General features: G+C 32.9%; 2 protein-coding genes across 7 annotated transcripts in view; both read left to right on the top strand.

Moving 5' to 3' along the window:
• The first annotated feature begins 1,976 nt into the window (after positions 1–1,976).
• On the top strand, positions 1,977–16,775 carry LOC143235286 (vesicle-associated membrane protein 7-like). Of its 4 annotated transcripts, XM_076473265.1 has the most exons (7): positions 2,113–2,408; positions 3,590–4,102; positions 5,425–5,588; positions 7,453–7,549; positions 7,666–7,767; positions 8,372–8,530; positions 12,324–16,775. In XM_076473265.1, the coding sequence occupies exons 2-7, from the start codon at positions 4,013–4,015 to the stop codon at positions 12,474–12,476; spliced, it is 765 nt and encodes a 254-aa protein (XP_076329380.1). In that variant the 5' UTR covers positions 2,113–2,408; positions 3,590–4,012; the 3' UTR covers positions 12,477–16,775. The 4 variants fall into 4 exon arrangements, with proteins under 4 accessions (XP_076329383.1, XP_076329380.1, XP_076329381.1 ...); XM_076473268.1 differs by lacking the exons at positions 2,113–2,408; positions 3,590–4,102 and adding an exon at positions 1,977–1,995; XM_076473266.1 differs by lacking the exon at positions 3,590–4,102 and having other exon boundaries at positions 2,118–2,408.
• Positions 16,776–20,135: 3,360 nt separating this feature from the next.
• LOC143235285 (transmembrane 9 superfamily member 3-like) overlaps positions 20,136–25,120 on the top strand; it is a 29,068-nt gene continuing 24,083 nt past the window's right edge. Inside the window, exon 1 of one of the 3 annotated variants that reach the window (XM_076473263.1) lies at positions 20,136–20,457. In XM_076473263.1, the coding sequence (XP_076329378.1) occupies positions 20,380–20,457 (78 nt within the window). In that variant the 5' untranslated portion in view covers positions 20,136–20,379. The remainder of the gene's footprint in view (positions 20,458–25,120) is intronic. The other 2 variants (XM_076473264.1, XM_076473260.1) reach the window with 2 other exon arrangements.

Below are 25,120 nucleotides of genomic sequence, written 5' to 3'. Positions count from 1 at the left end.
ATTACGTGCAGTCTCCTATTTTGTAGCTTGAACTTATTTGAAAGCTAACTTCAGATTTGCTTCATAGTAGATCCCGTCAATCCTTTTGTTGTAAATCTAATAGTTTTGTAGAAATCAGTTTAAAGAATACTACAGCTGATCATTCTTTTTAAACATACATGAAACCATAATCCATTTCTACCAACTGAGTTACCACTAAAAATAGTTATCAATATCTTTGCACAAAGTCAGTATCTCACCAATATCTTACCAACATTCACTGCTCGACAATGACAAAGGAACAAAGCCAGCTAGATGAATATCAAGTTAATGGCGTTCTCGACACTTTCTATATGAAATTTGCACATACAGAGCATAAATGATAAATTCAGGATACGCAACACAGTATAATAAAATAGAAGTGCGCAGCATATTCATATGTTACACTTTCAAACGATTCCAGGTCCAGGAGTGTCTGTTATACATAAATTTGGTAATTATACGCAAAAAGTATACATACTTGTATGCTTGTAAAGTATACTCTTCAAAAAAAGAAACGCAAAAGGGATATTTTTGTTATTTTAAAGAGAAATATATGTAATAACGTTACAAGCTCAGAGTATGTGATGTTACACGTATTAAGGCACTGATTGTCAGACCAAAATGACAATAAAAGTTGTGCACTTTGAAAACGGAGGAAAACATCGGATTTTTCGCCAAAACGCATGCATGTCCAATAAATTTGTTTGAGAGATCTGCATGTTCTGCAAGTGCAACATGTGCAAAATCCCTATAAAAGTGACGGGTTCTCGGTTTCCATAGCTCAGTGTTAAACCACCGACACGCAATACAGTTACGCCAAGACTGACTGAAGCACAACGCAACAACGCCATTGGTCGCTTGCAAGCAGGCGAATCTCGATCAGATGTTGCCAGAGCTGTGAATGTCCACCCAAGCACCATCACAAGGCTATGGAATCGTCACCAACAACATGGATCAACTCGTGACCGTCCACGATCTGGCAGATCTCGTGTGACCACGCCCGCACAAGATTGCTACATCCAGTTACGTCACCTTCGGGATAGGACCACCACTGCGACGTCTACTGCCTCAACAATACCAGGGCTGCGTAGGATTTCCGATCAGACCGTACGCAACCGTCGACGAGATTATTAGGCCCCATGTGCAACCCATCATGGTGAACGTCAACGACGTTTTTCAACATGACAACGCCCGTCCTCACACAGCCCGACTCACCACTGTCTTCTTGAGACACCACAACATCAACGTTCTTCCCTGGCCCTCCAGATCACCAGATGTAAACCCCATCGAACATCTTTGGGACGAGTTAGACCGACGTCTGCGACGGCGACAACCTCAACTGCAGACTCTACCTCAGCTTGCAGCAGCTTTGCAGGCTGAGTGGTCAGCCATTCCACAGGATGTGATTTGTCATCTCATCGCTTCCATGGGCAGGAGATGCCAAACAGTTATTGATGCTCACGGGGGCATACTCGTTATTGACGTTGAGTGACGTTAAACTTCAACTAGTGAGCGTGGACTTCGCCTTTACAGACTTTGGATGTTCAGCAGTGAATGTGCAAAGTTTCACACATGTCATACAGAACTACCCGGAATAAACTTGTTAACAATATGTCTCAAATTTTGCCTTTCGTGTCTTTTTTTTTTTGAATAGTATAGTATATTACCAGCCCTCCTTTGATTCAGTGGTACGTCTGAAGACTTATAACACTAAAAATCGGGTTTCGACGATACTCACGTTAGGCACTGACAGCTTGTTACATTGCTTTGCTCTAAACGACAAACAAGAGCACATTATTAAGTCATAAAAATTGTGTAATGTAAATAATAAAAATATAAAAAATAGATTTCGCCACTAATTTTTTTCACTGATATGACATTCCTTTTTCTGTCAATACGTGGATGTTAACATTAGACATAAATTAAAATTAAAACTTAAAATATTTAAAGTAGAATTTAGCGTTAAATCACAAAGTAAATGCTTTATATGTATCATAAAGTAAATGAAATGGAGCAAAATATTTTAAGATGTCTATAAATGTAATTTTAACAGTAATAGTAATTTTCCTTTTCAGAATTTCAGTATGCTAAGTGCAAGTAGGAATCATATGTTGTGTCACATGACATTCTTCGTGTTATTAGATTTCTTGCAGCGATGAAGGAGAAGAAACTGTAGGTTGTGTTTAGCAATTAGATTTATTAGACTTGGAAGAAATAGTTTACGATGTGACTAAATGAAAAGCATTATTTCATTACTGCATTTCTGTCGTCAAGAGCAAACAAAGGCTAGGAATAGGATCAACAAAGGAAAGGATCAGAAGCTAAGAACCTCATTGAGATAGAACCATAGTGTAGAGTACAGTGTACTAGTAACGCATAATTTGTGTGTAAGCGAGTAATTTGAATATGTTCTAAATATTAATAAATGTATAATTATTCTTCTCTCATTTTTCAGATATTTGTAATCAACGTTAATATTACTAGAAGCAATACTGATAGTAGTACCATAGTTTATATAGAAACTTGGACTTTACATAATCGCGTCATAGCTTAGCTTTTGAACATATACCCAGGAAATAAACAGAAATCCTGAAGATAGATCACATTATTAAGACATACAAAAATAACTGCGTGCATACCCCATCAAGGCTCTATTATTTTAATGTGGAATTTTAATTATTACTATCGTTGTATCAGAATAGTCTATTAATATTAGTATTCAGAGTAAAAAAAGGATCAAATACTATTAAAAATTAAGTAGTTTTAATTTAGTAAACTGTTACCCCTCACAGACAGATTGTTTATACAATTAGAAAGGTTCAAAATAAGTTTTATTTTGCATGATACTAAAAGGCTTTGAAAAATGCAGTTAGTATCTCATATTACTGAAATGACATTGTGGATGTCATTGGCAATACTGAGCATTAAGTAAGTGGAGCTTATATATATTTTAATATTTGTACAGAATCATGTTAATAACAGAAAGAGAATAATTTAATCTCTTAACTGAACTGAAAACTTATTAAATAATATGTTTGAGATTTAAAAAAATGTGAAATCGTAATGCCAAAGGTGCAGATCTGCTAAAGTGATTACACAACTAAATACTTAGTCAACAGTCCATATTCTCCAATACTTGATACCTACCAATGGCTTTAACTTTAAGATTGTTGAAAATGAAAATATGCTTACTGGCATTTTGTAGGAACTTTCTGACAGTATAATTCATATATACATATGTAGATTGATTATGCTCCCAACAGAAGTAGACTTATTGAAAGTTAAAATTTTACATAAAATGACTGAAAAAATTTTATGGTATGGAAGGTGTTTTAGATATTATTCTTAATATTGTAGAGTATATTGTCAGGAATAGAGATGGAGAATAACATTGTTTGTGGTACCATGAAATTATTAACAACTGTGTTTTTGTTAAACCCTGTTTCAGGAACAAGGGCCTTGGCTCTTATTTCTTTAAAAACAACATCTAGACACTTCAAGATATATTAAGAAAGAAACAAAACATAATATAAGTGTAAATCAATTGTGTGTGTGTTTTTTCTTATAGCAAAGCCACAACAGGTTATTTGCTGTGTTCACCGAGGGGAATTAAACCCCTGATTTTAGCATTGTAAATCCAAAGACTTGCTGCTGTCCAAGCAGGGAACCAGGAAATAAATTGAATGAAGCTTAGCGTACTTATTAGTTTTACCAAATTAGCAAAGAAGAAACTTATTACTTACAAGAACTGTATTTCAAACAACATCAAACTTGTAAATGGATGAGTAGGGGTAATTACTGACGTATGAAAGTACCTCGCTTATAAAAAAAGTATGAAATTACTGGTATTATAAGAATGTGAAAGAAAATTACTGGTATTATAAGAATGTGAAAGAAAATTACTGGTATTATAAGAATGTGAAAGAAAATTACTGGTATTATAAGAATGTGAAAGAAAATTACTGGTATTATAAGGATGTGAAAGAGCAAAATGATAAAAAGCTATTTAGTCTACCAAAGTCACCATCAGCAACAAACCATTCAAAAAATGAAAGGGCAGAAGTTTAAAGTGTTATTTCAGGTTAATATTCATAATATTTGTATTTACTGGAACATAAATGTTGATTACTGAATAACTTGCTCAATTAACTGTCTTTGTGAGAAATTACATTACATGGACTAATAACAGTCCAGCAGCATGCAATACTATTAAGGTGTTAACCTATTTACATTAATAGGACTCCTGTTTAATTGTGAATACCTTTAGGTAGGTAAATAACGTTGAAAAAGGAAAAGTGTGGCTGATGTCACATGCTGCTTAAACAATGTATTATATGTAAGCTTTATTGATTGATTTCTCAGCATGTGTGTGCTTACAGTTTCTTTGAACCTATAGTGTAAAATGTAAACATTAATTAATTATTTTAATGTGTGAACTTGTGTTAGTACCGACAACTTCTTGCTTAAAAGCTTATGGTGTTTTTAACTTTTCACATTGATGATGAAATTGGAAAATAAATTCCAAGACACCTGTAATTGAACTTTGTTATCAAGCATTCAGAGGTAGTTTCTTTCTTAGCTACAGACTTGTGCATTCAGGAGTAAGACAGGCATTAATGTTGACCAAAACAGCTGGTTTAAATCTCGGTTTCTGCCTTATGACTCTCAGAAGCAATACTGTCATATGCAGTAATATAATGAATCCAGAAAAACAGCAATATGTCTTAGCTTGGACTTGAATGCACATCTCTCACTAACATTGTACCACTGTGGGCAACTGGTCTTTATAAAAAGCACTTAGTAATATTGTGTTTTTTGCATGTCTTGTTCATGTAATGTATGTAATGTTAATTCCTTTTCATTTTTTAAAAACTTGCAAATGATTCTACCATTATGTATATTGAGTATCTCTGCATATAGTAATTTTTTACTTGTTTTTCATGAAACTCTGGACCATTTAAAATAATTTTGTCTTCATTATTCTCTAATAAAGTTTGTGATGCACCTGATTTTTACTTGTTTAATATACTGACACAGTGCAACTACAAATAAGATAGAATTTCAGCACACACACACCTGGAATTCTTTCAGTCATGTATATTTGTAAGTAATGATCTGTGTATTAAAAGAGTATACATATAGTTCAGTAATAGTTACTAAAGATTTTGATTTTCTTTGTGTATTGTAATACATTTTTAAATCAAGATTTTTATTTACTGTAACTATTTGTAAAAGCTTGCCACTATTTTTTTTAATTTATTCCTTTTAGATTTTAATTTTAATTTGACATAATACAACTGAGAATTTGTTTAGAATAACAGAACTAGAAGTAAGAAAAATGAATTTTATAAGGTACTTTTTGCCACCCTTGTTTTGTCACTAACATTTTTAATACTTCCCAAGGCTTCAATAAATATGTCAGGAATACGGTATGCATGCATTGCTCGAGGCTCTGTTATCCTTGTTAGTCACCAGAAGGCATCAGGAGACTTTGAGAATGTGGCTCACAGCATGTTACCAAACATTCCTTTGGCAAGGGACACTAAAACAACTTACACATCAGAAAAGTAAGTGGAACAGTTCTCTTTTTGTTTTTTAATGTAACATTCTTTTTTAACCTTTTCTCCAGTAAGGAAACATTTTAACATATCATCATTATACTGTTAAATTTTGTTAAAATTTACCTTCATTGTATGACTAATTTCCATTAAAAACAAAGTTATATTTATTAGTTTAGCTCTTCATGTAGATATTGGACACAATTACAATTTCTGAGTGTAAACGATTATTATTATTATATTGAAACATCTATAATTCTTACTATTCAGGACTTGCCACAAACTAACATCAAGTTGAAGTTTAATTGTTCTCTAGCCTGGAGACATAGTTTGGTTTATGTGTAGCTTTAAATGTAGCATATGCTGTTATAAAAATCTTTTATATCATGTGATATCAATACTTTATTCAGTATAATTTTGAGAATATGACTGATAACATACATTAATATTTACATGAAAGTTAAAGATGTTTTTGTAATTTTTCCTTTTTTCACTTTGTTATATGACAAAATTCTACACACCATAAATGTTTCATGTATTTACATTATCAACAAGTCCACATTTTAACACTTAAGAGTAACTAATATGTGTTGAGAAGGTGCTAAGAATTTGTGTTTGTTATGCAAATAATTATCATTACCATTATCTCATTGAGAAATGACATTGATTTGCATAATATGTAATCTAAGCATTTCCATCATCACTATCAAATATACTATATAAAATTTGCTTGGCAAACTGATCATGTATCCATCATTTGACAGTTCATAGTTTCACAAGTGAGTGTTTTGATATTATAATATGCTGTAGGTAATCATCAGAATGTTTGTATAGATTGGATTTGTTTCTTTTCATTTATTTAAATCAGATGTGGATGCATACCAGATTGAATTTCTTCAGTATATAAAACAAGTAATGAATGGTATAATTGCAAGTCAGTGTTGTGAAGATTAAGGTGCTCCCCTTATTGACAGACATGTTATGTAGAAATTACACATACCTGCACAAATAACAAATTTGAAAAAAAATTATATTAATATAATGAGGTAGAAAATACATTATATGTATTGGCAAATTCACGCACTGCTTTTTAACCATATATAACTTTGTACAGTTCATATGATAACTTGTCATAATTATGTATGATGCATTGTTCCTATTTATCCTATCAATGTATCTACCCTTTATATAGTAAACATTTATCTAAAACATAATTAGCAGAAACATTTTTATTGTGCTACATTCATTTATAGAAATCTTTTCTCTTTGTTACATTGCATGGTGTGTCAAGTTTGAACATTAATTTTAATCAAAAAATCCATTAAGTAACCAAGGTTTTAAACTGATTAGTAAAGTAGTTAGAACATGCAACTTCTGTTACTTTGTTGTAACTGTCAAAGAAAGAAGCTTTGAGCTGTTACTTTACTTGTTTTATTCTTTAACTATATATTACAAAGATCAGTGGGAATGATAAAGTTCCCACCAATTAAGGTAAACATTTCTTGTAGCTTGCATTTTAAAGCTGGCTTTTTAATTAAAGAATGGCATATAACATTACTAGAACTTAACAGATAGTAGAAAAATACGTGGTGTGAACCAGTAATGTTCATTTAGTTTTACCACTACTTGTAACTGTTTCTTTGTATCAAATGTTTTTTCTGGGTTTGTTTTAATCAAAGGTTATGCTTAAACAATTAAAACGAATAACTTATCCCAATGATAATTATTTTGACCTGTTTTGTATACATATGTAAAATAAAATGTGTAATTTACATGTATTGGTAATCTTTCTTTTCTTTTGTTTTTATCTAGTCATACAGTTTATGACTTTCATAATGTGGCCACTCTGTCTTAACTGTAATTTTAATTTCAGTTATCTGTTTCATGTCGTCGTCGAGAATGGCCTCATTTTTCTTTGCGCTGCTCCACCCGATTTTGGGAGAAGATTGTGTTATTCATTTCTCAGTGAGGTAATATAAATAAAACAAAGTTCATTATTAATCTTTACATTTTTAGATTCCAATGAAAATAATTTGTTTTTAGTTTGTATCACAGACATTTTATCACATCTTGAGTCTATGTTTAGGTGAAACGAAGATTTAACACAGACAGCCTTATGGCACGGGCTAGATCGGCCATAACTCATGAGTTGGGACGAGATTTTGGACCCATTTTAGCTGAAGAAATGGTGAGCAAAGTGTTTGATGTCTAACATATTTTTTCTTCTCATTATATGTAAATATTATGTAATTTTTAATATTATCAGTAATGTGAAATAATCTCATTTTGAGTGTCTAACATTCAAATATACATGTCTCACATGAAGTATTCAATTTATTTTTGTTCATCCTACTATCAGATATTTGGATTTTATAGACTTGTGTCTGGAAGATAGAGCTACAATTAATGTACTTGTTTGTAGTATTATTTACTTACAATGAGTGACTTAAATTTATAGACTAGTTCATTACTACAACAAGATGCTTTCTCATTCTTTAGAAATGTTGTTAATGAACGAAATTTCTATGTTGTGCATAATCACTGAGTATGTTGAGTAATTATCCAGAACTGTGTAAAGTTATTAGCTACATTTTTTTGTTGCTAAGGGTTTTATTTGATAAAACTTAGGAGTTTTTGGATTAACATAACTGTTTGTCAGAAACGTAAGATATTAAATTAGCTCCATGTAGATGTAATAGCCATCCTTGTTTTAATACTATTTTAATTGTGACTACTGTTTGTATTAATGACAGCTATGTAACATCCAAAATACATAAAGTCTGTACTTATAGGAGCGATACAGTCGGGGTGAGTCGGGGGACAATATTAGTAAACTCCAGTCACAGGTCGAGCAGGTAAAAGGAATTATGACACAAAATATCGAAAAAGTGTTAGAACGGGGTGATCAGATTGATGTACTTCTGGATAAAACATCTGACCTAGAAGCAAGTGTAAGTATTGTTTGAACTAAATCTGACCTCAATATAAGGTAGCATTCCAAAATCTCAAAGAAAATTAAAACTTAGAGTTCAAAACCAAAATATGTTTTGGTATTTCATTTTCTATCATGTAGTATTGTGAATTTTCAATGATACATTATCAAAATAAATCAAAGGGATAGGAACTAAAATATTTTGGTCAGGCTCCCTTGGTGTGGATTCCTGTATGTGGTGAGGGGACCTCCCTGAGAAGGTTCTGTACTTTCATTTTACCTCCACATTTGCTGTATGTGAAAACCCATGAATGGAAGAAAAGGATCCTGGTGGTTGAGGGGTCCAACCCTAACACACCACTTTGGCCTTAAATTCCTGTACATGGGCAGCCTTGGTGTCTCCTCCCCCCATCCCCAGGGTCAATTGGCTGATCCACTTGGGATAGGGTCAGCTAGGTACTAGTGTTGGACTTTCTCAGTGGGTGTTGTGGACATTGTGTCTGATGCTGGTGTATTTGGGTATAATGCTCACGAAACTCTGGCATTGCTGCAGTGTCCTTGTTTGAAACTGTAGTGCATCCTCTCATAGAGCTCCATGGTGGGTGGGTCAGTTGGCACTGCAATATTCTTTCTTTATTATGGATCCCCATGTGAAAAATAAAAAAATAAAAAACAGACTACAAGTAATCAACCACATCTTGAAGACTCTGAAGTCTAAACAAACAGCAATCTTCAACTTCTTTGAGACCTGTACTTCATTTTCTGATATTACATTCTTCATCTGACAAATCTTCAGAGCAAATGTCTCCCTTTTTTTATTCAGAACAGATTAGAGGGGCTTGCTGGCTCTCCTAAGTCAGTCAAAAAGTCTCATTCTGAGGACATCTCAGAATGGTGAGGAACATCTGGTGGGAACATCCATTCCAAAACAGAGTGAACTTCTTTTCAAACCAAAGGCCATTGGGGATATACCCATTGATGTTTCTCCCCATACTGCTTTGAATTTGTCACAAGGAGTTATTGTTGAGAGGGATTTGAAAAACATTCCCGAGTTAGAGATCCTTGCTGGTTTCTCCACTCAAGGAGTTTCTACAGTGAGGTGCATCTCCACTCACAGGAATGGAATTATGATATTGACCAATGTCTTAATTTTGATGTTTACATCACCACATCCATCTTCTACTATCAAGGCAGGTTATCTAAATTGCAAGGTGCAGCCATATATTCCAAACCCTCAGATGTTTTCAGTATCAGCAGTTTGGTCACTTTGAAGACATCATGTTGTGGTTCCTTGATGTATGCTCATTGCAGTGGCAAAGACCATGATGCCTGCAAGCATGAAATGGACCCTCATTATGTTAATTGTAGTGATTTTCACTCCTCTTACTTTTCTCCTTGTCCATGGTGAAATACTGCCTGCCAAATGGCATGGAAGGCTAAAAAACAGGCCTGGGATACCTTTCGTAGATATCTCACACTTTCAAACCACATTGCTTTCAAGCAGGCCCAAGCATGTGCTCTGCAGGTAAGATGTCAAAGCCAGAAGGAATCTTGGATTAAGTTCACAACTAGCATCTCTTCTACCACCAGTTACTAAGTCATATGAGATAAGATTTGGAAGGTCAGTGGGCAATATACTTCTGCCACTCCCCCGTTAAATCTTGCTCTCTGGCCAGGAAGTTGCTGGTGCATCTAGCACTTCTGCCTCATTCCTCATCTTAGGCCTCAAGACTCAGGCACAGTAATCACCTTTTACCTTGTGGGCTGATTGTCTCTATGGGTATAATTGCCCCTTTTAAATTGGTGGAACTCAAGCTTGCTCTTCATCGGTCTGGCACTATATCAGTCATATCCAGTGATATTCACTAAGAGATGCTATGTGTCAAATGTACAAGAGCACTAAACAACCTCAGTGTCCTCTTTTCTACCTCTTAGGGAGTGAATTGATGTTCTATGCTAAAAATCTATTGCCCTTATTTGATAGAAACCAGACTATGGGTCTCTTGGTCTATGAGTCTGCAAGGACCTCAGCCTCGAAGATGTTGGACCCTGTTCACCATCAGGGGCTTTGGCTATGCACAGGGGCTGTCCATACTTCTCCAATCCAGAGTTTGTACACTGAGTCTCAGGAACCTCTATATCTCTGCCATTTGCATCTGTCTTTACTGTATGCTTCAAAACTTTGATCCTTACCACAGCATCCCACCTGGGGTTGCATTTTCCTTCCTCAGTGGACCTTTTTCAGAATAGACAGCCTGCCATTGCCTCTTTTGACCTTCATATGCAAGTGCATTTGGCTGAATTAATCTGTCCTTGTATAACGTTGCTGTCTCTACTGGTCAGCCCATCCCACCATGGCTTATTACCATCCCCAAATGTGGCCTTTCTTTGAGTCATCTGAAGAACGTGGATATTCCTGATTGGAAGTACCATCATGTATTTATCAAATGTCTTTCAAACCACCCTTCCATTTCCATTTATACAGATGGTTCGAAATCAGGTGACTCTGTGGGCTCTGCTATGGTTTGTTATGGTTAGGTTGTTGCACACAAGATCCCCTCTACAGTTTCTGTGTTCATTGCTGAACTGTACACCATTTCTCTTGCCCTGGGTTACATAGAAGCTATGCAGTTCATGAACTGTACTATTTATACAAATTTGCTTAGCTCTCCACTGGCCCTGGAATCACTTCATATTGGTTTTCACCCAGTACTCATTGATATTCAAAACTGATCAGCTCATTTCTTTTTATCATCCATTTCTTTTGTATACCAGGCCATGCTGGTATTCACAGGAACAAGCTTGCTGATGCTGCAGCTAAGTCTGTCTGCTCTGGTGCTATCATGACTGTGCCTGTCCCATACATGGACTATGATCCTATATTCATAGCTTGGCTCTGCACCAGTTGGTTGTTGACTTGAAGTGAGCAATGTGATACCAAGCTTTTGCAGATAAAACCTTCTATTACTCTAGCCCTCTTGCTTCCATAAGGTTCAGAAGGAGGAAGTTGTCCTAGCTAGGCTACACATTTGCCACAGTTTTTTAATGCATCATTTTCTTTTAGCTGGGTCTGCACCAGTGTGTGGTCTCTATGACACTCAGGTTACAACAGTCCACATTTTACTGTTGTGCCATCATTACAACCACGAGCAATGGCACCATTTCAAACATATTTTAACCATGGGTTCACAGTTGATGTTAGACAATATCATTGGCAATGGTGACACTGTCCACCTCAGTTGTTTTTAAGTTTTTAAGGGCCCTTGGCCTTTGTAACACTAAGTTTTAATTCAAAAATTGGGCTTTGTTTGTTTTAACATGATTCCTCATTACATAGTAATAATTTTACTTTTATTTTCAATAGTTTACCAGTTCTATGGAGTAGATAGCCTAGTTGCTTTGCACCATTAAATGCCAAACAACCAGTTTTGGTCAGGTGTGGGAACTTACTGCTCATTCCTTAGAATTGAATCATATAAGCTAAACTTGTACCAACCACAATTAACAACAACACTTGGTTGCTGCTAAATTTTGTTTAATTAAAAAAGGTATTCAGAATTTGTAAAATACATGTCTATAACAAAAACTTTAATATTATTTACAATATTTCAGGCAGAAGCCCTTCATCAAGCAGTTTGAACCAATTTACATAGAAAAAAAACTTAGTCATTGAGGGGTTAGAAAATAGAGATGTTAAATTACACATGTATTGCATGTTAACAGAATTTTTTTTATTATACTTCTACATCTTGCAGTCTTTTCTGCTGTTTTTTTACTTTGTTTAATTATTTGTTTGTTTTTTTACAAAACAGAGTAGTCATTTCAGAAGTTCAGCTCGCAGAGTTCACCGGAAGATGATGTGTCAAAACGTCAAAATGTGGTTAATTCTGGGTTTTGTTGGAGTTGCTATTATCACTTTAATTGTCCTTATAGCCACAAATGTTATTCCTGTGAAAAAAAGTTAAAATAATAACCTCCTATCACTAATCTTTGTTGTGTGAAATTTAAATTAATTGGGAAGAAATTTATTTTTTTTAAATTACTTCTTTTGTTTTCAAAGTTACTAAGAACCAAGTAATAACTTTGAGGGGAAAATCTGTTTTATGTATATATAGTGATTTAATGTTGTACCAAACCAGATCTTCTACAAGTTAAAGAATATTTGTACAAAAGCATAGTATTAAATATAACTTTATAAAGGAAAATGATTCATGTGGATAGTGCATGATTTCAAGTTGCCTTTTTTTCAAACATAATTTTATAGGTAAATAAGTTATAGCACTACTTCTTTTTTCCAAACAATATAAGAATATCATTGATATATCCATTGATGGATGATCTCTAAATATCATTCTATTTCACCAAATAATATGGTAAAAGGTGTACCTTTACACAAATTGAAGGAAATGCGTTTACTGAGCATTTGTTTTGGTACAAAATAATATTGTTACATAAATACACCTATTATTTTGATAATTAATGAAAATTCAATCTATTGCGAATCAAATTATCATAAATTAAAAAATAAATCCTCACTGATTGTATATTTCTGTTGTGTAAGTTTTTAAAATTCAAGAAGCCATATAACTGTACAATTAATTTTTTCAATGCTTTAACTCGTATATTTTGTTGACATGTTAAAGTTCCTTTAACCTGGAAGATTTGCTTTGATCCTTATAATAAAGAAGAAATGAAAACTTAAAATAGTGTAAAACAAACAGCTAAAAAAAGAACACACACCTGTTAGTAACAAATAGTAACTCTGATCAATTACGTGTGTTCTTTTGTAAAGACAAGTATGTTGTTATTTCTACATATGACTCAAAACAAATTAGATTTGTTTTTAAAGATTATTCAGTCTTGTGCTGTTCACTGTAGTTAAGAGACAGTGATTTTATATGGTGGTCAGAAAGTCATACTTTGTTACAACTGAGTAACTGGTTTCGTAGACTTTGTATTGCTGTATCAAATTTAACTGATTTTACTTTGTAGCATCAAATGTAACCAGTTTCACAAACTTCATCTTGTTGCATCATGTGTAACTGGTTCTATAAATTATATCAGCATATTTATTTAAACTCTACACTTACAACAGCTGCCGTGGAATGCAACTTAGTTGGGATATCATAGTTATTTCATTTGTCTGGAATTTTGTTTAAAAGCTGAAAACAGGTAATAAAGATTAACCTTTCAGTTACCATACAGTTAATTTGTAATTATCTTTTGACAGTTATGTAAAAAGTGATATTGCTGTTTTTATGAATTCCTGATTTGTTTACAGTACCTTCTATGAAAATTTCTGTGAAACACTTGTCTAGGTATCCTTTAAAATATCTTTATATATATATATATAAAAAAAAAAAGCAAATGGCTTTTGTGGAACATGGACTTCTTACATTAGTCTACTAAAAATCCAGTGCTGTAATGGATCTCATGAATTTCAAAACGGTTGATTTTAGTATTTATTTGTAGCCCTCTGTTCACATATTTATTGACTGGTCATGATGTTGTTATGAACTGCACGTGATTTTGTATTTCTTTTGATCTGAATTAATCTTTTAGTACATGAATATTTACATACGTCTACCCTCTTGAATTGTGACATTACATATAAAAAAAAAGGTTGATATGACTTGTTTAATTTCTGAGCTTTATCATTATATTACCGATTATGTAATATATTAATTTAAAAATATTTAGTATGTGCTCACATATAAATAATTATTAGAAAGAATCTGAGCACACATATCTCTTAAAGTGAGTTGTTAAAATGATACTGATACATATATATCAATATTTTTATGAAATATCTCTCTGAAATGACCTACTTAATAGTACGGATTCTACAAGGTTTTCAAATAATTGTTGCATGAAAAAAAAAACTGCCCTGTTAAATTTCTAAGTGAAAAACTGATAATTGAGGGAACTGGTTATGATATATTATGTGCATATGTAATGATACTGGTGTTTATATCAACATTTTTGTGTAATATCTCTTTGAAAAGACCATAAGCTATTTTCAAGATGTAATGTTGGATAGGTAGAAGTGCTTATTTATAAAGAATATTCCATTGAATTGTTTGAAATAAAACAAAGTAAAAAGATTATGAAATAGTTATTGTATATGTAAAAACAGCTCGTTTGGGTTGAGAAAATGTTTTACATAGAGGAGTGAACAACGTTTCAACCTTCGGTCATCGTCAGGTTCACAAAGAAAGAAAGGAGGTCAAAACGTTGTTCACTCCTCTACAAGTGGGTTTTCTCGACATCACTGATAGTTATTTTATGTTAATGAACTTGTAAAACTTTGTTCCATTTAAAGTTTTAACATAAGTTATTCACAGAAACATTCATTCAAAAATTTATGACCTTATGAAATTTCACTGGTTTGATGATGAAAAAATTTAATTTTTTTAAATAATAATAGAATCTGCACAAAGATTTTCTACTTTTTAAAAATAGTAAATTATGTTTGGTGTGCATTGTTTGTTAAGATAAAACTTTATTTCAACATTAAAATTGGAATCTGGACAAGTTTTATCAAAAACAAAAGTTTGTCTTGAACTATGTTAAATTACTATTAACTTTCTGGATTTGGCAGTCAGTTCAGTATCAGAAATAAAATTAAAATATGGGACCATTTTTGAATATTGTATATACTTTTCAAACAGTTTTTCTAGTTAATTGTCCTTTGCAGTATGATTGATAATGCTGTGATTAGTTGTACTTTACCTGTTTTCTGTTGTGAGTGCTGGATTTGAGGGTATTATAGTCTGCATATTCCAGAGCATTCAGTTGAACACTGGTTCCAACATAGTTATCAAAATATAGTTTACTACTATATGGTTTAACTTCTAAAGTATTATTGTTTAAAAAGTGGTTAACTTGGACCAAAGTGAATGTTGCAGTACTTAAAAAGTGATTTAAATTAGCTAATTATTTATATTATTATGAAGATACTTTATTATTTATTATGAATTAAAAAAAAAGAGAGAGAAATTGAGCTCATTTACCTTCTATGGATTTCAAAATGATAAGTGTATAATGGTTATGTGGGATTGGTCTATGTAAGATTTGGAGTAGTCCAGTGGTGAGTGGTGAAAGCAAGTTGGTTAAAGTAATGTCTCAGAATTGTACTTTTTACAGATCATAGTAATTATTTCAAGCCAAAATTTTTGTATATTGAAATTAAAACTAAACATAATTAATTTTAAAGTTTTACTGAAATTTTTTAAATTACATCCTTCAATTAAAAATTGGTATTTTTAACTGTGGAACTTTAGGAGCTATATTAACTTTCTCTTTATGATTATAATGCTCTAGTTATACATGAAGGCTGCTGTAAAAAACAGATTTAATATCTTTAGAAGTGAATTTATTGTATAAAATGATGGTGTGAGCATCAATCTGTGTTAGTTGGATAAAGATGACTTTATGTACTATAGTAAGTTTATCCACCAACAAACTTACTAAAATTGCTATAGAGAAATGTGCTAGTTGGTTGTGTTAATGTTGCTGGACAGGAACAATGGACTTTTTTCTTTTCTTTTTTTTCTTGTTACTTGTCATTACTACTCGACAAACTTTATGTGGAGTAAATAGTGCTGAACTGTTTTGTTATATATGTCAATTATGCCATTACTGAACAAGAATAACAAACAAACAACTGTCAGATCTGATATCTCTGTTTATGTTACTGTCAGTTGTGATATTACTGCAAAAAACTCCCTCTGTCCAACATCAAGTGTTTGAGATACATGAAATGGGGTGAAACTGTACTTAAGATTGAAAACCAGTCATTGTCAAGAGCAACTTGCAGTTAAGGTGAATATAGGTTTGGGTTTTGTTTTCAGTCTTAAAATGTAATATTATGATGTTAATATAATTTTGGAGTTAAACATTTAGCTAATAACTGTGGATATTTATAATTTACTACATTATATTGAAAACTGTTACCAAGATATAGTAAAAAGAAACTTGTTTTCACCAGCATATGTTATCTGCTTAACCATCTCATGTGTCAGGAGTGTTTAGATGAAATCCTACAATAAAGAAAATTTACTGCTCTGATACACTGAAAAAGAAGTGGTATAAATGCATTTGTTTCAAAGTTTTTATTTTTGAATTGGTGTTAAAAGTATTTTTTGATTCCCCTTAATAGCTTGTTTTAGTTGGCTATACGACATCAAAATATAATTGTATAGATTGTGTTATTGATTCAGAATATATCTTGAATTATAAATAAAATATCTTGTTTGTTTTAATATCAGAAGTTCTGAATTATTTTAATAATTTTTCTGATTAAATTGCATATTTTCTGTTAGACCATGTAACTTTAATCTACATTCTGCTATGACTGATTTCAGGACTTCTAGTGGACCTAACATTTTCCTAATTGATAAAATCCTCCTCAAAATTAAGAACTTTTTTCTTTCACCTTGACTTTGACCTACATAAATACCTCATTGTTTCATGGATGTTAATTGATCAGGAAATCAATTAGATAAAAAAAATGCTTTTATTTGTTTTGTTGTGGTTTAAAAAATGTTCAGAAAATCAGTAGCAGCAGTAAAATATCTAATACATATTGTAACTAATCTTGTATTATCAGATAAAGAATATTGGATATAGTAAGTATGTTTTAATAATCTTAGTTATTTATCAGCAAGCATTTTACTTAAAAATATCCTTATTATATGAAAATAAGTCAATATTGTACTGAAAGTTTGCTCTTATTTTCCTAATATGTTTACAAAAACACTTCTAATTACCAAATAATATTCACCCCAAGTAGCCCTATATTTATCCCTTTTTCTGACTTGAAAGCTTGTAATTTAAACCAATTAGTATAAACACTATGATTTTAAACTACAGAAAATGTATTCCATAAAGACATACATACAACAAAAAATATTCATGAGCACAATTTTATACCTGAATTTATTCCTCAAACAAATGAACAAAGGGCTAAAATTTTAAGTGTGTTTAAAGAGCACTAGAAAGTTAATGACAAAACTTTATGAACAAAATAACACATATAATATTAAAACTTGCCAAATATGAACACTAAAAACTACCCTTGCACTTTCATTCATTTGACATTTAGGTACTGCTTTGAGCACCTAAGGTATCATCTATGGATGGGAAACTATCTGATGCATTTTTGTTTACAGTATTTCATACTATGCAGAATCCTTCTTCAGGCTATAGAAACCAAAATGTCATCAAAAGAAAATTGTTTGGTACTTTCTAATCTACAGAAGATTCTTAACAATCTCTGCTCCTTCCATGATGATGAGAAAACCCACTTGTAGACAAAACTATATATGTAAAAATGGTTGATATGGGTAGAAAAAGCACAATGTAGAGGAGCGAACAACATATATAAAGGTCTGCACTTGTCAGGCATATTTTCTGATTGATTAGCAGATGGCATTACATGGAATTCTGTCCTGTTTCACAGTCAGTACATTGTCCAATTTTCTGTAGTCACATGATGGGTCAATGGTTTGATTATTATGAAATCAAAAATAGTCTCAGAAGTATTCTGTGATATTTAAATTGGCCAGTCAATGATTTTTGTTGTTGTTTTCGGTAGACCATCACAATCCTGATGTTATAAAATTTGTTGTTATTCTGGTATTACAACAATCTAATTTGTTTGTAACCATAAAGGACCATACAACTGGGTCCAATAAAAAGCCAATATCTTATCAAGCAGTAAATTTAACCATTAGAAGTACAGAAAGATCTGTACAGTCATTCATGTTGATGTCTCTCCACACCATAAATGAACTGCTTCTAGCTTTTCGAATATAAATCTATCATTTATAATTAATAAAACTTTAACACACAAGTAAGAGTATAGTTGCCTAGCAGCATTGCTTCAAATTCTTCAGACATTGTTTGTGGTCAGCTGTGGAAGTGAAACTAGTATCCTTAATCTTAACACATGAAAATTCCCTTCATACGTTAACATTTAAGTACTAAAAATATAACACAACGTTTTACTACTGCCTTCATGTTAATAGTGTAAGTCACTTCTTAAGTTCTAACTGTGCATTGTGTTCTAAACCAGGAGTATCAGAAACTATAATTACCTTCCATGGCTTCTTGCAGGTCCTAGAGTATACTCTGAAATAGTAATAGAATGACCAATTACTCACAACTTTGCAATAATATAGAAGGGCTAAGAATTTGACCTTAAAGTTAGATTTCAAAATGTAGGATGAAGTAAATTGGTAAATCAGAAAAACCATTTTCAAGAGTGTGGCTTGAGGCTGTAACAGGCCTAGGTACAACAGTCCTCTGTTTTAAAATGCCTTTCATGAGCAGAATGTAAACAAACGGTGGTTAAGCTCTTTGAAAACAAGTTACGTGTGCTTATACCTAACCCACCTGAAAAATACAATCCCTACTACATGAGAACCACATTTAGTGGTTTTGAGTTTGATCTAGCACCATGAATGTACGTTCTGAGAGTCTTAACAATGAAGTTAATAGGAATGAAACCACAAACGTAGCCATTAACATAATACAAAACAAAATTGGGACAGTTATGTTTGTTGTGGTAATGTTGTATTAAGAAGAGAAATAAAAAGTGACACTTTGATGAGCTCTTTCTCATCAGTCTTTATGTGCCTTTTCTATAAATTAAATTACAAATATGTAATTTACAAGTTTAGTTAGTTTCTAACTGCAACTTAAAATAAAGTACTCTACTAGAGTTTTAAAAGAAAGTTAAAGTATTAATAAAAGTAAAATTACATAAAATATAAATGTTAAGTGAAAAACCTTTACCAAAATACTTAGTACGTACATATAACGTCAAAGATAGTTCTTTTACTAATGTCACGTGCTATAGTTTTTCCCTATTTAAAAAAAAAACTGGTAAATTGATAATTACAGGGCGAGTTCTTGGACAAAGCTGACAAGAAGCAAAGCGCAGTTTAATGGCTTTTTTACGTCCAAACTAAACTGAAACAAAATACAGAAATTTGAAGGAGAAAAACATAAAAGCCTGAGTGGAAAAAAGATATACAATCTTGTATCAAAGGTTGAACTTCATTATGACGTGAGTGATTTGAGTTAAAACGTTAGACTCAAGTTTCACTGCAAACATTTATTTATTCACCAAGCAGTTTGTTCAGTCCATAAACGTATTCACTCAATATGATGCTCATTCTTATCAGCATTTCATTAGTATAAATTTCAGACTCTTCAGATATGTAAAAAATTTAAACCACTGATGCACAAAATATTAAGTTGAACAAGCCTAAGGAAGTCTCAAGCGATGGTTTCTGGGGGTGAGATCATAGCTATCAAAGGGAAATGAGCCATGACTATGTTAATGAAACAAAAGAAAAGCTATTTCTTTTCAAAGTTATTTATCTGTACACTGTTTGTTAAATACATAGCCAACTATGTGCAAACAGTTCTGAATAAATATATATATTTATAGTTATGTAATGAGCATGAAGTGTTTAAATATTTTATCGTAATCGTTAATGAAGTGTTCATCTTTCAAAAATTAAACCAAAAAAATAAACTTGTAAGTTTTATGTTTCATAAACTCAACAACTGCAGTTTATTAATGTTCTTACAATCTGGACAAAATACACTAGTATGATATAAAATAGCGCTATCTGGTGGTTATATTTTGAACTATAAATGTTTGGCGTGACGTGGACTATCGCAGTATAAGCGTTTGAGGAATCGAAAGAGGGGAATTTATGAATAATAAGTTTACATATGATAATATTTGCGAAATTCAAATGCTTTGAACCTGAATAAAAATAATAATAGTCTGTTTTGTAATAGTTAATGTTCGAATGTTAGTGTATTGGTAGGTTTTTAAATTTCTATATAATGAAGAAATTTCTCTATATTGTTCTAGTACTTGGTATTTGCTTTCACTGTTGTGATACCGACGAACATAATCATCAGGTGAGCGATTTTTTTTTTTTTTTTTAGTATTAAGCAAACGTTTAGGCCTACACATAATTGTAATATAACTAGTCATTTGAGAAAGTATAACCTAACGACGTACAATGCTATTTTATGTAACCACTAACTTAGGCCTAGATGAAATAAATCATTAAGCTGATAATAACTTCTGTAAGTTTTGTATAACTTTATAATTTAAGTCTTTATATCTAACTACAAACATAAAGATAGAAAATAATGGGAAAGTGTTTACCACAAACAAGTAGAACCAATAAAACTAGAAATGGAATCAGAATAAAATTAAGCTTTTACTGATCCCAGTAACTTATTTACATGTCTTTTTAACTTGGGTGTATATTAGTATTAGGCTAAAGTTCAACAATAAAGCCAAAGCTAAAAAAAATCATTAAACGTTTAGATATGTGCTGGCGTTACTAATTAGCAACAAGAAATGACAAGAAGTCTCAATATATAGCGTCTTAATTTCATAAAAACTTAAGGTAAAATGATCAAATATACAGAAAAGATCCTAAATTATTGGCATATTTAGGAATATGAAACAAGTAAATGTCAGAAATGAGATCATAAGTAATCTGCATTTAACATTTATTACAAGTGAGTATAATTATTGAGTTTTATGATTTTTAGTTATGAGCTTTACAAGACATTTGTGTATTATCCCCACTTAATGGGTTTTCCTTTTGTTGAGATTTGCAGGTCATGAGAGACGTAATATACAGAAGACAGTATGTAGTTTTATATATTAAAAATAAGTGTTGTTAAACCAGTTAGCTATTTTTTTTATAAGCTTTGAATCATATTCTTATCTACATATTCCCATCTTAAAGCAGTCTCATCCTTATTTTCAGTTTGTCTATTGCAGGGAGATGTACCAGTTTCACACCCTACCCTTTGGACTGACTTATTTTGACACACGTATTTTGTTTGGTGGTATAAGCCTTCACTCAACATCTTCATGCCCTTGGGTTGTGCTTTCAGTCCTACATGGATGACTGTCTTCTTATCATTATTCTAAACAGGAATTGATCTATCATACTTGTCAGCTCTGTCTCGAAACTGCTTGGGTGACTGGTTTATCAAATTGGAGAAGTCCTTCCTTCATCCTACCTGATACCCTTTTCATCTTAATGTTTTCTTCAACACTCATCTCATTCAAGACAATTCTTCTCTTTTCCATCTCTGTTCTATGGAACTGATTATTTTAAATGCACTTTCTGCTTGCTAAATTCTGTAGCTTTTGGGGATATGGTCTTTTATAGTCCCTCTCGTATGTCTTGGTTAAGTTCATATGAGGTCCCTTCTGTGGGTCTTTCATGACCAATGAAATCTTGCTCAGGAACATTTGGATTCTCACATCCCCTTTCCTTCCTGCCTGGTGGTTGAACAAGATGCGTACATTGGTGGATGTCTCATTTCCTTCTCTACTGGCTGATTACATCTGTTTCATGGATGTATCCATTTAAGTCTTTGGACTGTGGAGGGACATTCTCTTCATATTGGCACTCTCAAACTCCTTGCTGTTTATTAAATTTTGTATTATTTTCTTGCTATCTCCAAGGGTCATTTAGTCATGATTCACTCCAACAGTTCTACTGTGGTTGGTCCTATCAATTACCAAGGGGCACTTGGTCAAGATTCTTGTATTTTTTCACCTTGGATCTTTTCATTTGAGTCCATGATCATCACATTTGTGTGATTGCATGTCACATATCTGGTGCTTTCAACCATGTGGCAGATCATCTTTCCTGACCAAACCAGGTTTACCCAATGGAGTAGTCCATTTCTGTCCTTGTTGGCTTTGTGATTGGTGGGGTACCCATTATATGATGCATTTGCTTCCTCTCTCATTATGCAGTTACCTTTTGTAGGTCCCCTATTCCTCATCCTTGAACTTTGGTTGTATATGCTTTCAGCCAAATTGGTTATAGAAGTTCCTTTATGTTTACCTTTCTAACCAGTTACTTCATTGGGCAATCACCTTCATCCTTACTATTCCATACAAAATTCTTTTGAATGCTCCTTACTAACCTGTTCAACATTGATTTCCTCATTTACTGCAGTTGCAGTTATTCCTTTCCATTCCTCTACCTTTATTTCTAAACCTCCTTAATCAGCCATGGTTTTCAGTTCTGCATCCTTCACTTCCCATCTTCCATCTTAAACCTGGATTTTTTTCTGGTCCATGGCAAGGAGATCCAGTTTCTCATACCAGGTAGCATTTCATTTATTCATTCCATTTGTTTTTCATCCAAGGCTATGTATCAGTAGAAATGGAATGCTTTATCACACCTGGGCCATGGCTTTATGGGTTCATTTTCTCATGCTAAAGTTACTGATGTCTCTGAGTTATAGTGAATTTTAGAAAAGGAGTCTTCAGGCTCCTCTATGTTTGGGTTTTCAGAAAACACTGTCCTGTACTTTCCATTTTTCTTGTCACTGCATATTCTGTCTTTCCCTTGTCCCTATTCTTTCAATCCATTCTTTCCAGATATATTGTCTGCCTCAGTGTCCAGTACCTCCAGACTGGGACATTAATGTTGTACTCCATTAACTATACCATGTGAGGATAGCTTCTCCTTTTTGCCCATTTCTCATCTCTACCCTTGTTCTGATCCAGATAGACTTCTATGCCTTGTGCTTGCCCTACAACATGAGTCCCTCACACAGGTTTGGGGTTGTCTATCTTCCTTCCACAATTCTTCCCTTTGTGTAGTGGGTCACAGAAAATATATGTTGTTTGTTTCTGTATTGGGCATTCCCACATTTCTCTTGCAGTTGTAATATTATTGACCTTTCAGATGTTTTGGACTAAGTTTACAGTCACTGGAGTTGAATACATGCAGTTGACTTCTCTCAGACACTGGATGATACATTTTCAAATCCCTGGCTCAATTCCACTCCTGTGTCATGCTCTGGAGTTGTTTATTTCCTCACATCCATGTTTTTATGGCTTGAGGTGAAAATTGTATGATCCTACTGTAGATGTCTGTACCCAGCGGGAAGGTTTTGAATGTAGTTGACTTACTGGGTACGATCCATCACATACTAGCCATTCTGTACCATGCCGTGACTTTTATATTAGAGAAACAAGTATAAAAATGGAAACCAGATTCAAAGAACACAAAAAGTCACCTTCACACGTTTTTGAACACTGCAAATCAAATAAACACAACATAACCATAAAAAACACCCAAATACTAAATAAACATAAACAAATGCAAAATTAAAGAAGCCTTACTTATACAACAACTCAAGCCCAAAATAAACCAATACATAGGAACACCTTTATACCTATATCAATAAATATAATCAAACATCTAAGCATGCCTTCTACATTTTTACAAGCAGTTACACAACCACCTTCAAATATGTGCTCAGCTATCGGTCAGTTACCTCTTTCTTTCTTTGTGAAACTGACAGTGACTGAAGAAGGTCAAAACATTGTTCACTCCTCTACATAAAATTTTCTCAACCCATACTGCCATTTTTAAATATATACATCCTCCTTTGCTCACTTTCCTTCTGTGAAAATGAGTTATTTATTTACCTTATGGGGATCACATTCTATTCCACTAGAATGTGCTCCCTTTCTCTTCTGCCATGTTTGTTTGTACCTTTTCATGGTGAGAAGATACTTGGTTCAGAATTGGTATGGTATCCTTCCTCAGATACTTGATTAGTTTCATGTGCAGAAGTATCCTTTGGATGCTATCATGGGGTACATCTGTTCTTCCCTTACACCAATCCCTCCTTTTCAATATGGGATTCTAGCTAATCTTATGAGAGAAGTGTCTGCATTAAAAAATTATAATTTTCCTCAACTGAAAATGTGTTTCTCTTAGGTACTTCCCTCTTCTCATATTTTAAACCTTTCACCCCACAGTCCTCTTGTGCTCACATCTTTAAAATTAGGGTTTGGTAGTGGCACACAGAGAGTATATGACATTAGCATTCTCTTATTGGTAGAGAGATGATGTATGTTCATCTGAATGAGAGATGTTGAAACCTTTGATTCCAATAGGGGGTGTGTGTGGAAGGCTTGTGACATGCTTTATATATATATATAGTTCACTTATAGAGAGTGGCACAAAATGAGAAAATGTTATTTTATGAGAGGAGGGATGTACCTATTGGAAATACATTCTCAATTTAGGAAAATTATAATTTTACCCACAATTTAATTGTGAGATTATATTTCAGTTAATAGAAGTATTCACTTATCAAGATGTTTACTTCTATTAATTTTGTATTAGTGGAAATATCAGAATCTTCAGGTATTCAGGTTTTTTTAAACCGGTGATGAAACAAAGAACCCATTTGTACAAGTCTGAGGATTTCTTAAATCACACATAAAGTGTACATCAACTTCAAAACAAATTTTTATTGTTAAATTCTGTTTAAATGACGATCTGTAAACTGCTGTACATGTAGCTTCAAGCAGTGGGGACAACATGTGGTGAACATATTTATAGACAGCTATGCTTCATATTTATTGGTAACAATGGTTCTGATACTGTGGGCTCAGAAGATAGCCCAATATGGCTTTCCTATTAGTAAACATATACAGACACTGATACTGTGCTGAGTTCTTCATGTCTGAAGAGTTTTCTTCTTCTTGTGGGTTTTATAGTGTTGGGAAGCA

The sequence above is a fragment of the Tachypleus tridentatus genome, chromosome 12 (genome assembly GCF_004210375.1).
Source record: "Tachypleus tridentatus isolate NWPU-2018 chromosome 12, ASM421037v1, whole genome shotgun sequence".
Lineage (NCBI taxonomy): Eukaryota > Metazoa > Arthropoda > Merostomata > Xiphosura > Limulidae > Tachypleus > Tachypleus tridentatus.
The sequence above is the reverse complement of the archived record's forward strand: the minus strand, read 5'-3'. Positions and strand labels throughout refer to the sequence as shown.

Bases quoted from the DNA above. Each gene is read 5' to 3' on its own strand.
- LOC143235286 (XM_076473265.1), top strand. From the start codon at position 4,013: ATGATAAAAAGCTATTTAGTCTACCAAAGTCACCATCAGCAACAAACC. The intron at 4,103-5,424 runs GTTAATATTCAT...ATACTTCCCAAG, and splicing joins AGTTTAAAGTGTTATTTCAG to GCTTCAATAAATATGTCAGG. The intron at 7,550-7,665 runs GTAATATAAATA...GTCTATGTTTAG, and splicing joins GTTATTCATTTCTCAGTGAG to GTGAAACGAAGATTTAACAC.